The sequence below is a fragment of the Primulina tabacum genome, chromosome 12 (genome assembly GCF_025594145.1).
Source record: "Primulina tabacum isolate GXHZ01 chromosome 12, ASM2559414v2, whole genome shotgun sequence".
In the NCBI taxonomy this organism is placed as follows: domain Eukaryota; kingdom Viridiplantae; phylum Streptophyta; class Magnoliopsida; order Lamiales; family Gesneriaceae; genus Primulina; species Primulina tabacum.
Window position 1 is genome coordinate 37353449 of NC_134561.1, and position 16078 is coordinate 37369526.

Below are 16078 nucleotides of genomic sequence, written 5' to 3' on the forward strand. Positions count from 1 at the left end.
GCCATCACCTATCTCACCTTCGAACCACCACTTGCTTCCCCCAACCTCGCAGTCGTGTCCTATCTTTCCTTGCATCGCCCAACTCCCCAGCCAAGATCCTCTGCTTGGCCTTAGCCATAATAGGAAAAATATGAACTTCACCCTCCTCACCTTAAGCTCTTCTACTAACCCTTAGCCATAACTTCACTCTCGCTAGATCAAGCTCTTCTACTAGGCCTTAGCCATAGTAGGAGAAACACGAACTTCACTCTCCTGCCTCAAGCCCCTCTACTAGGCTTTAGAAATAGTAGGAAAAACATGAATTTCGTCTTCTTTATCTCAAGATCCTCTACTAGGCTTTATCTATAATAGGAAAAATGTGCATTTTAAACTTTCACCCCTCTAACTCTTCTACCTAGGCCTAGCCGTGGTAGGAAATTGTAACTTCTCACTCTCCTCACCTTTAACTCCTCTACTTGACGTACCATAATAGGAAAATATAATTTTCGCCTTCCACCACTTAACTCTTCTACTTAGGTTGAGCCATGGTAGGAAAAATGTAATGCATCACCCTCCTCACCCTTATCTCCTCTGCTTGGCCTTAGCCATAGTAAGAGAAATGTAAGTTTTAAACTTCCACCCCTTCAACTCCTCTACCTAGGCCGAGCCGTGGTAGGAAAAATGTCTCACCCCTGACTCCTAGTTGACCTTAGCCCTAGTAGCAAAAATGTAAATTTTCATCTTCCACCCCTATAACTTCTCTACCTAGGGCAAGTCATGGTAGAAAAAATGTAAATTCTCGTCTTCCACCCATCTAACTCTTCTACCTAGGCCGAATGGTAGGAAAAATGTAAGTTCTCATCTTTCTAGTCCTTAATTTCTCTTCCTAGACAAAGCCATGGTAGGAAAACTGTAATGCCTCACCCTCCTCTCTCCTAGCTCCTCTACTTGGCCTTAGTCATAGTAAGAAGAAATGTAAATTTTCAACTTCCACCTCTCTAACTCTTCTACATAGGTCGAGCTATGATAGGAAAAATGTCTGGCTCCTAATTTATCTACTTGGATTTTGCCTTTGTAGAAAAATGTAAATGTTCACCTTCCACCCTTATAATGTTTCTACCTAGGACGAGATATGGTAGGAAAAATGTAACTTCTCTTCCTTCTTGTCCCTAACTCCTCTACCTAGGTCGAGCTGTGGTAGGAAAAATGTAATTTTTCTCACCCTTCTAAGGTTAGCTAGATAGATAAGTGCTCGCTCATGAGGTGAGACAACATCTAGGATTGGCATAACTCCATGTTCTTCACACTTTTAACTCCTTAGCATATCCATAACTCCTTAGCGGCTCCTCAACTTCCCACCTCCTCGACTAATCGTTAACTTCTTAGCAACTCCGCAGCTCCTTAACATATCCTCGATTCCCCACCTCCTCGTCCACCACCTCATAGCTCGCTTTATTATTTGTCACACCTCTCATCTCACTTTAACCCATTCCACACTTCATAACTCATTTTCACCTTTGTCACCTTCCTTGGTTATATAATTGGCACAACTCCAACTCCAACTCCAACTACTTCACCCACCATCCACAACCTAGCTCCTTGGCACACCTCTTAGTACCTTAGCCTCTAGCTCATCTCCCATGGCATGCACTTACCAAACCAACCCCACTCGCCTCAACCCATCCACTCATGGGCCGACCTTACCGAAGTGGACCCGATCATTGATTCTTGGCTATTGACTAAGTCGAGCCTAATCATGTGATGGACCCATTTGTGAGATATCAACATAAATAATAATGTCAGTGCTAAATTGTAAGAAAGAAAAAGTCTACAACTTGTGCCAAATATTTCAACCAATTTCTTCCTAGCTTGAAGTAAAAGCTTCATTCATAATCATAAAAACTAAAAAAAAATACCAAATGATATAAGGATCATTGTATACCTACACAATTGTTCGTTTTAGAAAATAAGACGTGACGCTTGAGCTGTTATATAATTTAAAAGAATTGAGAAATAATATTGTCATTCACTATAATTTTGGGTAAGACATGAAACACGTAAAGAATACTAATTATAATATTCGAGTCAAAATCAGTGTTCAAATTTTCTGCAACAAGACTTGTAATTTGATTGACAATATTAACGTTATAAGTGGAGTTTCCAACACGTAAACCGAGTAATAATCTAATTATTCGAAGAAGACTGATTGTTCTTAGTGCTTCGAATCTAATTAATTATGATTAAGATTTCATAATTTGAACTAATTTTTTTTATTAATATAACACAAAAAAATATTATGAGACAGTCTCAAGAGTCAACTTTGTGAAACTGATCTCCTATCCGACCGAACTATGAAAAAATTTATTTTATGCCAAAAAAATTATTTTTAATCTAAGTTTGGACTTGATCGATCTGTTTCACAGATATATATATATGTTAGATCATCTCACAAAAGACATACTCTTAATATAATTATTATTATTCTTTTATAATGGAAGATGAAAAGGCAATGACAAGAACTTAAAGATTAATAATTAATTCATGTATTGGTGTGTGATTAATTAGTTCCGCAGTCATAGCAACAACCAATGTAATAACAAATTATTAATTAGTGAGGTTGGTTGGTGTGGAAAAAACTAACCTATATTATGCATAGCCCATTTTTTAAGTTATTATTATTATTATAAAGAAAATGTTTATATATTCTTTATAATAATAATAATAATAACTTATAAAATGGGCTATGCATAATATAGTGTGTGTGTGTGTGTGTGTGTATATATATATATATATAAATTCAATGCAAAACGTATTATAAATTTAATTAAACATTCCCTCATTTACTAAATTTTCTATTCAAATTAAGCTATCATATCTATTTTTTATTTATCGATCAAATAAAAATAAAAACCACCTTTTATATAAATATTGTAATATAATATGTATTTATGTATTGGTACATCATGTATGTATATAACTAAAATTTTAACGAATACAGTAATTTTTGCATAAACTATAATTATATCGGATTTATTTTCTTATGATAGATTTTATATTAGGTTTTTTATTTTATTTTTCTTGTTTTTTTCTATAATAATAAAAATAAGAGTAGTTTAGAAGAAAAAAATTATATAAGATGGATGTAAGAAATTATTACTATGTACATCTTTTATTTAATAATACAATATAGATAGAAAGTTTGCATATCTATTCGAACGCATTCAACATGTCATTTTTCAAAGTTGCACAAAATGGAATTTGTTATATATATATATATATATATATATATATATATATATATATATATATATATATATATATATATAGCTACTGTGCACACGCGGTGCGTGTGTGTACATTTTTTTATAATTATCGAGGGACTAAAGTAAAATTTGCCAAATTATCGAGGTACTAAAGTGCTATTTGAATTGTTGTAGTAATAAAAATAAAAACTAAAGTATTCGTTGAAATTAAAAAAAATAAAAATAAAAATATAATATTGGTATCACATAAGTGCAAAATTGGAAAAGCAAAAAACACACCAAGACATCATTTTTGTCTCTATTATAGAGTTACTTAATAATAGTAATATATATATATTTATATATAATTTTGATATGTTATCCGCTAACTGTACACACTTCTATGCCCATCATTGAGGTGACATTCAACTAATAGATATATAGTTACCGTACACACTTCTACGCCCACCATTGATGTGACATTCACTTAATAGATATACACTTTTATGCCTATCATTGATATGACACTTAATAGATATACAATTTTGACGTGCTTAAACGTCTAATAATTGAACGACACATCAGCGATGGTCACGATTTATATCATATATATATATACATGTGTGTGTGAATATGATGGTTGTGGTAGGACAATAAATTTAATTAGCCTCGAGACATTTGGATGTTTATTAGTTTGCTGGACTGAATAGAGTTGACCGCTATTTTAATTATTAATGAAGGCTCGTTGATACAGCTTTCATTTGGGACCAAATTAATAAATTTGATCAAATTCTATGTAAAGAAAATAATAGTTGAAAATGGACTGAAATGTTGAATTTTCTTTCCTTTTTTAATGTCGTCCATAGTTGAAAATTGACATCGATATGACTCATAATATATGTAGACGTAACATTTGCCGTTTTTTCAAAAATGATAAATCACGATAATAGTGTCACTCAAAATTTTTAAACTTTACGACAGCTAAAATACAACGTTTGATTATTCTCCATGGATAATTATTAAATCATACATATACATAGGGTGAATTTTTTTTGAGTAGATCTCTTATGAGACGAGTCAACTCTACCGACAATAAAAAGTAATACCTTTTCATGGATAAACCAAATAAGATATTTGTCTCACAAAATACGACCCGTGAAACCGTCTCACACAAGTTTTTGCATTTTTTCTTGCTAAATGTCATGTTCTTTCTATTGCTATATTTATTTTGTTCATAAAAAACAAGGATATTAGGTTAAGAAATATTTTGAAAAGTAAAATTTGTATGTTTTTAGCAATAAAAAATATTGCTTATATGGCTTCTTCCTTGATAATAACTAGAGGCCTGAATGTACTTGTACATTTTTATTTTTATTTTTTGGGTTAAACCATATTTAAGATATTTTTTTAGTTAAATCAAATAAATAATATTTTTTTGAGTTCATGCATTAACTTAAAATTTTAAGATATGATATTTAATTATTTACAATTAGTTAATTGTTGTAGTATTAATATATTGGGTATTTAAAAGTTTGACTCACCGTAATTCGTAATAGCAAATTAATTATTGATAATAATCAACATAATAATTTTTTAATGGTTTTAAAAAATAATACAAAGTTTTTTACTTTGTTATCAATTTTTTATTATTATTATTTATTATTATTATTATTATTTTGAGTTACATCGAACATAATATCTTATTCTAAATTTAAAATTGTATCCAAAATATACTAGTTAGCCCGTATCCGGCCCATTTCACTCAAACACTACGGGCCTTTATTGGGCTTTAACAATTTATCGGATAATCAAACTTATTTTTTTTTTTAAAAAAATAAAAGTTTATAATTTGTTAATTTGTCAAAAATACAATTTATTAACGAAGAGTTCATTAATTAATACATTTGAAAATCGTCCGAATTAGGCATCACATAAGTAGGGACAGATTCATTAATGTCATGTGTATAGAGAAAGAAAAGCAAGAGGTTTGGTTTGGCCATTTACATTGCACACATATACGAGTAGGTCTCTTGTGAGACGATCTCACAAATCTTTATCTGTGAGACGGGTCAATCATACCGATATTTACAATAAAAAGTAATAATCTTAGCATAAAAAATAATATTTTTCATGAATGACCCAAATAAGAGATCTGTCTTACAAAATACGACCCGTGAGACACACGAGTTTTTGCCCACATATATATGCATATGTGTATATGTCTATAAGACGTAAATTTACGAAAATAGTTTTTTACAATATTTTTACAAGTAATTTTTTATTTATCAAAAATTATAACATACACCATTAGTCACTCTAAGCATAACAACTTTAATTCAGATTTATTATTTTGAATAATGGTATTTTATTAATTATATAATAAAATGTGTCATAATAAATTGGTACAAATCAGTGTAATATTTCGAATTAAATCAGTGTTTATTCAAAAAGTTTTCGAATGAAAAATGTTTTATCTACAAAAAGTGTGTCTATTCAGACAGACAAATTCTTTGGCGAAAGATTTTTCAATGTCATAAATATAAATTGTATGAATTTTCTAATTTGTTTTGAGAAACTTTGTATATAAATTTTATTCATTGTTTTGAAGTTCTTGGAAGAAAATTAACACTATTTTAACAACGATATTATTTTTAAGAAAAAACAACGTCGTAATGAAAACATCATCACATTCTCCAAAATTATTTTCTAACGGAATCGAAGCTGAGCTCAACTAGATTCATCCTGAAAATACCGTGTAGTAGCTTGAGCTCGAATTCGAGTTCGAGACCTATCACCCCATATATTAGGAATCTAAAAAAAATTTATTTGTTTCAATTTAATTATCATTTTTCTTTGTGGACACAGACCGCACCACTTTTTGCTGCAATTTAATTATCATTTTTTTAACAAAAAATCAAATTTTATTATTATAATATTATGATTTAAATATTTTCCAATATAACACAATTACCTATTTTTTTTCATTAATTGTCATTGTTATTATATGGTATTGTCATTAATATCGACGAGTTGAATTCTTGCCATGCCACATTTATTTAATTTGAAAAATTAAATATTCATATTTAAATCCAAATCAGTTACATATATTCAAGTACAAGTATAAATTAATTGAATCTAACAAATTTTCGGGTTTACTTTGGGAACAGAGTAAAACTTATTCTTTCTTGATTTCATATATATATATAAATATATATATATATATATATATATATATATAATATCATAGTGTCATTCATAATATATGCTATGCAAAAACTTGTATGATACGATCTCACGGGTCGTATTTTCTGAGACGGATATCTATTTGGGTCATCCATGATAAAATATTACTTTTTATGCTAAGAGTATTACTTTTTATTGTGAATATCGGTAAGGTTGACTCGTCTCACATATAAAAATTCGTGAGACAGTCTCACAAGAGACATACTCTAGATGCTATACACTTATTATGTATATTTATGTAACTATTGATTATATGTCACTCACTTATTAGATGCACAAATTTTTTTTATGTTTCATCACATCCAATAAATGAGTGACATCTTATTGGTGCTCACATAAATTTGTACGATATGTGTATAACACATAAAAACTACATGATAGAATATATATGTTAACTTAAGAAGATTCATTATTTTAATTTAAGTATCTATAATTAATAAAAATATATATATTTAAATTGTGTTTGGATCAAAGAGAAATTCAATAAAATCTAAATTAATACAATTCAGGTGTATTAGATTTTTTAGCTCGAAAGCTAGTTTTTAAGAACTTTTATAATTTTGAAATAGATATTGATTTTATAATAACTTTTCTAAAAGAAAATCATAAAATCAATATATATTTTTAAAATAACAAATTATTCAAAAAAAATCACAAAAAGCTACCCAACTCACACTAATTCAAATAAACGGCTAAATATATATATATATATATATATATTATTGATATTTACATATTAGATATAAGTTTTATATATTCGTCTCGTCGACGAGCTTCGATCAACCTAGTTAGGAGTGAGAAAAAATACCGAAATACCTAAATACCGAAAAACCGTACCGAAAAAATACCGAATTTACCGAAAATTTCGGTACGATATCAGTATCGGTATCGGTACGGAATATTTTTTTTCGGTATTTTGGTATAATACCGAAATACCGAAAATATTTTATTATTATTATTATTTTTTAAATTTAAGTTCGGTATACCGAAAAAATTGTCGTTATACCGAAAATATTTCGGTATGTTTTCGGTATACCGACAATTTTTTCGATGTCGTTACGGTACCGGTATGAACTTTTTTCATACCGAAAATTCGGTATACCGAATACCGAATTTTCGGTATCGGTATCGGATATTTTCGATACGGTATAACGTACCGTACCACCCCTAAACATGGTTAATGAACAACGTAATAAAATTGAAGCGTGTATATATATATATATATATATATATATATATATGTAGTTATAATGAATTAACCAAAGAATTACTAAAACCCAATAACAAATTTAGACAATGGAAAGAAAAGGTGAGAAACGGATGGAAATGCGAGGAGCCGCTAGAAGAATTTGGTTTGGTAATATTGACTTCATTTTCCTTTTTTATTTTTTCTTTTCCATGTTAATCAGCATTTTCGATATATATATATATATATATATAACTGACATAGGAAAATAAGCAATTGATAATCTCCAGATAATGATCACAAAATGCATCAGTGGTGCGTTCTGGGAATATTTTTTTTCCAGACTTTTATGCTAAAAGATTGAATCTTTATATGTTTTTATGGTGTTGATTCACCAGTTCTTGTTGCGTTTCACGGAATATTTGTTGTTTCCATTGATGGGTTTTGTTCTTTTGCATTGTACAATCGAGTAAATACTTGGTTCAGATTTATGATTGATGAGATTGATGATGAATAGCAGAATTTTCTTGGAGTTCTTACCATTTGAGCCTAAAGGATATCTGGAGTCCTTTTGATTTGCATGTATTTCGTATTCTGATTCCTTTATGGAAATGATTGTGAGGAGAAAGACTTCGTTTCTAATTTGATTTCTTAATGTTTATGATTTCGATTTGATTGCACTGAAAATGGAAATGATTGTTGCCTTTTCTGAGAAATTTCCGTGGGAGCATCAGTTTAGTTACGGATCGAATGAAATCAACATTGTTATTATTGAAGTTTAATCTGCGTATGTGTTCTTTGTGTATCTGATTCACAAATTCATTTTCACTCTTCTTCCAGTGAAAAAATTCAAGTTGAAGCAATTTTGTTATGCTATTATAGCATAAAATATTGGACTAATGAGAATATCAGTGTGATGTTGTTTTCCTAGTGTGATGTTGTTTTCCACCGTTATACTGCCATCGGAATATAATGTGATCGACTAACCATTTATGGATTTTTTTCAGGATAGATCGTGTTGCGGATTGAATAATGACGCCAGCACATACTGTGAGATCTTCATATTTTGTTCTGTGTTTGAGTTGCTGGGTTGTTCAAATGGATTGGTACGTGGATTGGCATCGGTAGATTGAGGATTTTTTGCCGCTTGCCTGATTTAGTTAGAGGTGCATTGTTGTGTATATTTCTTGACAACTGAAATGTGATACTGATGTTCTATTAGCTTTGACTACACCCCTTGTCAATGGTCAGCAACTTAACAGGGCTAGAGGATGTTCTCTTGCGCGACTAGTTTATAAAAAAAGCAGAGACATTGTTAGTGAAAAGATTGAGGTTGGTTTACCAGTTTAATCATGGGATTTCCTCAAATGTCCTTGGGCAAGATTGGTGAAGAAGTATCGACATCACCAAACACCATCGTGCAAATGCCTTCTCGGCTTATCAGTGTAACTAGCTTTGACACAAGTAAAATAGAAATAAGTAGCTCAAGTAATAGAATATATGGGGACATCCTGTGTACTTCAAGGGAACTTGTAAAAAATCCGGACACTTACGGTGTTCACAAGGACGGAAAGCCGAAAATGCACAAGTTAAAGATTGATTTGAGAGGGAAGAACCATTTCATATCTCATGAGGGTGGAAACAATATTCAAACTCCAGCTTCTAGGGTAGTGGGTTTTGAACCTTTTGCATCAATTTGCAACTCCAATCCACGTGAAGATGAATTGTCAGGTATAGTTCCATGTAGTGCGACTAAAAATTCAGGTTCTGTTATTAGGAAACGGCTATTATCGCCTTTGAATGGCATGATTTTTTCTGATGAATTTAGTGGTGAGCATTTAGAAATTGGGAACACGGGTAATCAGAGTAGTTTTCATGTTACGGGTGGCAATCATAACTTCACCTTGAAAGAGAATAAAAAAGCTCACATTGGCAACATGGACTATGCCGGTCCATCAATTTTGTCCACACCTATATTTCTAAGTAATAATGGTTTACGAGAAGAAGATTGTAAAACAAGCTCGAAGGTTGTCATAGATGGGCCTATGCTTGAAAACTCTGAACCGCTTGAGAATCTTCCATCTTCATACCATGATTTTAACTGTTACAAAGCAAAAACCGAAACACCATTTACTAATGGGGTAATGGACTTGTCTCGGGAAATTGTTGTGTCTCCACCATTATCTCTTTCTCCTCTTGGACCAAGGTTTTTTAGAAATATTAGAAATTCAAGATTATCCTGGGATTCCAAGATAGAGTTTGATGAGAGGTATATTAGTTTTAAGGATGTGGAACAGTCTCTGGAAGGAACTTTCTCTAGCTTTTTATCTTCTCAAAAAGATAGTGATTCCATGATGGCGAGCAAAGTGTTCAACGAAGATGGAAATTTACCGATTAACTTCGAGATTTTGACCCCTGAAGTTTCCATACTCACACAAGGAAACAATCCAACACTTACATCTCAAAGTGCCAAGTTGGGTAGAACTTTAAGTGGACTATCTGTTAGAAGATCCTTGATCGGTTCATTCGAGGAGTCATTGTTATCTGGTCGATTAGCTTCTGGGGTGGTTAGTCAGGTATGTGCATTTCTTCTTCATCTTTTTCCTCAAAATTTAAGTGCAGCTGTAAGAAAGAATATAATTCTGTACCCAAAACTTTAATGGATATCAACAGCGTGATCTTTCAAAATGCACAGCCACCCAAGCATCACTTTTCAATTGGTGTACAACATATGCTATCGCTCAACAATCCCCTCACATTAACTTTTACTTGAAGAGAGAGACATTCATGCAATATATAATTATCCAGAGACTAAAAAGCTTTTCAACCTCATATCTTAATTTTCCTTCCTTTTTTTCTCGGGCAGAAAATTGATGGCTTCCTCGCCGTTCTGAATATTACTGGAGGAAAATTTTCTCCTCCTCCACAGAAACTTCCATTTTCCGTAACTAGTGTAGATGGTGATAAATACTTGTTGTACTACTCCTCTATAGATCTCTCTGGCTGTTTATCTGCACCCAAATATGAAGGTCCAAAATTGAAGAGAAGCCTCAGTGCTAATGGCTCGTATGATGAAAAATCACGTCTAAGCGTACCTATGAAAGGATGCGTACAATTGGTACTTTCTCTCTCTTTTGCTCCTCACACCCTGAAATTAAAATGGTTTATCGGGTGCTCGACATATGTTAAACTTCTGGACACACAAAGAACACTTCGAGGCGATGAATTGTATGATCATTAAGAATTTGTCCTGCCGACATGATTTTGATAAGGCGCTTAACATAAACAGATTTTCAAGCCCACAAACCAATTTTTATGACAGCAAAACTACTCATGAGCTGTGGTGATTAGTGTGACTTTCAGCTATGATAATCGGATTTCTTGTGCAGGTCCTAAGCAATCCAGAAAGAACGCCAATACATACATTCTTTTGTAACTACGATCTGAGTGACATGCCAGCTGGCACGAAGGTTCGTTTATTTTAATTATTTCTGGAATCAGTCCACATATAACTGCCTTAATCACTATGTTTGCAGCTATAAGGACTATAATGAGTGTACATGGCATACTCATTCCGTCGTGGTGTCTTGAACTCTGCTGCTGCTTGTCATTATCTGATAATGCTTTGATTATCATCTGATCTTTAGTCAAATTCTCAGAATACCAAACATTAATTTACTTTTCTGGCTGTAGTTTTCTTGCTTAATAGCTGGCAGCTAAATAAAATTTTATACATGGATTCATCAGGTTTGTAGTCTAGTCAAAATATATTACCTACACTTATTCGAAAATCAAAATCTCACTGTGGTCATTTATTTCATTTAATAGACATTCCTACGTCAAAAAGCCACTATAGGTGTGGATCGAAGTGGAGATAAAGACTCTAGCGTAAAGAACGAGGCTCCGCTCCCCTCAAATCCAAAATCAGGTATTTATTTAGAGAAATAGGGCCGTGTTTGCTGCCACACATGGGGTCTGGTGTACATAAATAAATCAGATAGTAACATTGTAGCCCGTATTAATCTTTAACACGAGAATGCAGGTTCTGGTGTTCTGCGGTACGCTCTACATTTGCGTTTCATCTGCCCCCACCGAAAGAAGTGCTTGAAAAGAGGTCAGAAATGCAGATCCAGTCCATCTTCTTTTCCTGTAAGCAGGGGCATGGACGCTGAAATGGAACGTCGCTTCTACTTGTATAATGATATGAGAGTGGTGTTCCCTCAGCGGCACTCAGATTCGGACGAGGGCAAGGTATGTGCATATGTACTCGATTGCTGCATATAATTCTTATCATATACATACGTTTTTGTACATTCTCAGGATATTAAACATGTTGAAGATGTCTTCATGACATGATTGAAACATTTTTTTGATTTCTGCTGCATCTGATTAATTCTTGCTTCTTGATTGATTATCATTTTCTTAAACTCGTTGGTTCGATTATGCAGTTGCAGGTCGAGTACGATTGTCCCTCGAATCCAAAATATTTCAACACAAGTTCAGGATGATGTTGGCCTGAAAATTCAGTTCATATGTACATAATGACATGTACACTTTTTTTCCTTGACACTTGCAGGTTGTTTTCAAGTAAGCTGCTATGGGAAAAAAATTGAAGTCAAATTGGACACAGATTTCTCAAACTGGACTAATATTTGAAAAAATTATATAAATACAACTCGTCTAGAAAATATTTATGAAATCTGTATAATCCAGTTCTTGGATCATTCTTTCTCAGTCGACGACAACATATTTATTTTTAATAACACATCAATTAAATAAAAAGTTTTGTAACAATATAGTCCTTTTGAAAAAATACATATAACATAATGTCTGGCAAGATATATGGAGATTTTAAGTCAAATGTATAGTAAAATTTTACGTTATCATTTCATTATGTAATGTCTAACAAGATATAACTTTTTTTCGCTCTTTTTCAAGCTCATATTTAAGAATTTATTTATTTAGTACTACGTCATATATATGTAATGCGTTTGTCTCATGTATTCGTGATACATGTAACATGTGTGACTCGATTATTAATATTAATAAAAATTTCGCGGAAGTTCGGCTAAATATCACGTGAGCGCTGCCCCACACAAGCTAGGGACGTCTTAGATTGAATAATAAACGAAATTATACGAAAATGTTTTTGTAAAAAAAGTTTAAAAATAAATAATTTCCAATAATTCTTCTTTCCCAAAATAAACCAAACAGTTCTCTAAAAAAAAGCAGAAAAAAAACAAACAGAAACCCAAATTAGAGTTGTGAATTTTTCCGGCCCAAATAAGAGTCCATATGCGTAATTTGGGCTGATCTCGGAGCCCAAATAAGCTTTCCTGTATGTATATATTTATAAGATCTAGCGCCTGTTTCGTCTTCTCTGCGTGATAAACAAGATTAAACTCAAGAATGGCGCGAATTAAAAGGACGAAAATGCGTGCAGAGAAGACGCCTTGGTTCGGGTACCAATCGAATCATCCATACAAGGGCCAGCTTAGGTTGCAGCAGCAATCGAGGGATCCTCAGAATGCGAGTGGTAGTGGTTATGATGATCAAGAAAAAGAAGAGATGAAGGAGGGCTCGAATTCTGGTGATCATGAACTAGTTGATCCTTCGAGTTCCGACAAACAGGTTGTTAATGAATTTGAAGAAAGTTTTGGTGATCAAGAAACTGGGGCTGAGGGAGATGAAGAAGGATTTGGAGATGTTAAGGCACCCGAATATCAAGATCCTTCTAGCAATCAGTCACTTGAGAACGATAACGGCTATGACAATTCGAGCGATGATCGTGATAAAAATAACGGATGCCGGACTCAGCCAGAGACGAGTCCGGAATGCAGCGAATCGGAGCGGGAGATAGAGACGATGAAACAAGAAAACTGTTATGAGTACCACTTCGGTTTGGCTCGTCTGAAGGTGTGGATGTACCGAACGGGATTAAACGAGTATGTGCCCTTGTTCAAACTTCATAAAGTCGATGACGAGGTTTTACAGTTCTTGACAGTTGAAGATCTCAAGGATATGGGAGTTCCACAAGTTGGATCGCGCTGGAAGATCTACAGGTACATCAAGAAGTTCTGTATACAGTTTTCTTGAATTTCTTTTGCAGGATTGTTGATCACAAGACTTCTTTTGAGTGGGACTCCGTCAGCATTTTCTGAAATATAAGAACTGAATTCAAGATTTTTAGGGTAATTTTCTTGGCTTCAAGCTTGAAACATCAGCTTATACGTACTGTTTTGAACTTGTTCGAATTAGAAACGCAATTAATCAGTAATATTCTTTCACAAGTTTGAGCATTGAATTTTTTTTTCACGTCAAGATTTGATTATAATTCAATGTTTTAAACAATATCGCAGTCTATTGTGCCATTTTGACATTCCTTCTGCCATGCATGCATGAGGTTTTGACAAATCTAGAGAAGATTAGAAGGATATATTCAAATTTCATTTTCTTGATTAATGGTGTTGATAATAGCAAATTTATTTACTAATTTTCTAGCTTAAGGTAGAAAAAATAAATAGCTTTAAAATACGTATTTCTTGTGAGACGGTCTCACGAATCTTTATCTGTGAGACGGGTCAACCCTACCGATATTCACAATAAAAAGTAATAATCTTAGCATAAAAAATAATATTTTTTCATGGATGACCCAATTAATAAGATATATGTCTCACAAAATACGACCCTGAGACCGTCTCACACAAATTTTTCACGTATTTCTGAAGTATAATTTCATATATCTGTCTGCTAAAAACACGTAGTACAAAATTATAACTATTTTTTCCGGATTAAGATTATATCGTAAAATTTTTTTTGACCAAGATCATTTAGCCAATTCTAGGAACCATTAAACTCATATAACTCCTCTTGGTTCCCGTCGAGAACGGTTTGAATTCATGACAATATTTTCAAATGTATATAATAATTTTTTTTACACATTAGTATGTGTGCACGACAACTGGTTATTGAATATCATGAAAGAGATGGTTAGAATTTAAATTTTGGTGTCATTGGATATTTTTACTTATATGAATAGAGTTATATATCCATGTTTGTACGTAATTCTATAAGATATTTGATGTTGAAATATAAGGAAAAATTGTTTTTGGTTTTGTATGTTTGCTTATTTTCGATATTGGTCATCTAGCTATCAAATTCAGTTTTAGTTTAGCATTTTTCGATTTTTGACAATTTTCTTTCATCGAGAGTGCTGACGTGACAATACACATATCAGTGTCACATTAGCACTATATTGGTGTCACATCAACGCAACGTCAAAAAAATGATTAAAATTGCCAAAAAAGGGATAACTGCCGAAAACTGAAATTTGACAAGTGAGATGATCAAAATCGCAAAAAGACGAACATATATAAGATCAAGAAACAATTTTCTCAAAAAATACGTATATAATTTTGATTCAAATTTAAATCTAATTATTAAATTATGATTCAAATTTGACTATAATTAGTAAGTTTGTTCTTTAATCAATTATATAAAACTATTCTAAATCATCAAATCTATAATTCTTCTACTTTAGAAATTCATATTCCTACACCATTTCGTCTTCCATCAATTTGTCAACCTTTTTTCATAAAGAAGTTTGGAATATATTTCAGATCGATTTTCGTTTACATTTATTCTTTTTTTATATATAGATAATTTGATCATAATACGTAGTTTTATGGTTCCTAGAATTGTATCAACGATCTTGGTCAAAATTTTATTTTACGAAATTAACAATCTATGTTTGAAAAAAAAAATAGATATAATTCAAATTATCAGTACATTAAGATAGAAAAATATAGTAAATAAATTTCCTAATTATCAACCCCACTAATCAAGAAAATGAAAATTGAATATATTCCTCTCTAGATTTGTCAAAACCTCACGCATGCATGGTAGATAGAATGTCAAAATGGCACAATTTACACATCGAATCTCAAAGGGTATAATTCAATAGTTGACAATTTTTCTTGATCAATGTTTATATTTTTAATTTTTTTAAACAAAAAAATCATTCACGTCATACTGCTATACAGTTTAAAATATTTGAATTATAATCAAATAACGGATAATAAACATTTGATCCTAAATATTATAAGCATGCAAAGTCGATGTTGACTGGTACGGTGGTTTTGGTCCCTCACACTAAAGGACCTAATTCCCTTTAAAAAAGAGAATGAATATCACACAAAAAATTCTCCAAGATATGGAAATGCCCCTTTGAAATGCCAAGATATATCTTCTTCTAAATCTTGTTCCCTCTATATAAAGCTCGCATTCATGAAGCAACATTTACCATCATATATCGAGTCGCAAATATATATACATATATATATATATATATATATATATATATATATATATATAAGAAGAGAGGTCTTGTATGAAGATTAAGAGTCATTTTTTGGTAGCCAAGGATGAC

At 32.0% G+C, this 16078-nt stretch overlaps 1 protein-coding gene across 4 annotated transcripts; it reads left to right on the forward strand.

Annotated features, from left to right (window-relative positions):
* Positions 1–7729: 7729 nt before the first annotated feature.
* LOC142520950 (uncharacterized) lies at positions 7730–12327 on the forward strand. Of its 4 annotated transcripts, none has more exons than XM_075624113.1 (7): positions 7730–7821; positions 8658–10226; positions 10517–10768; positions 11040–11120; positions 11479–11578; positions 11693–11901; positions 12099–12327. In XM_075624113.1, exons 2-7 carry the CDS (start codon positions 9003–9005, stop codon positions 12156–12158), a joined length of 1926 nt encoding a protein of 641 aa, XP_075480228.1. In that variant the 5' UTR covers positions 7730–7821; positions 8658–9002; the 3' UTR covers positions 12159–12327. The 4 variants fall into 4 exon arrangements, with proteins under 4 accessions (XP_075480228.1, XP_075480227.1, XP_075480229.1 ...); XM_075624112.1 differs by lacking the exon at positions 7730–7821 and adding an exon at positions 7827–7965; XM_075624114.1 differs by lacking the exon at positions 7730–7821 and adding an exon at positions 7972–8119.
* The last annotated feature ends 3751 nt before the right edge of the window (positions 12328–16078 follow it).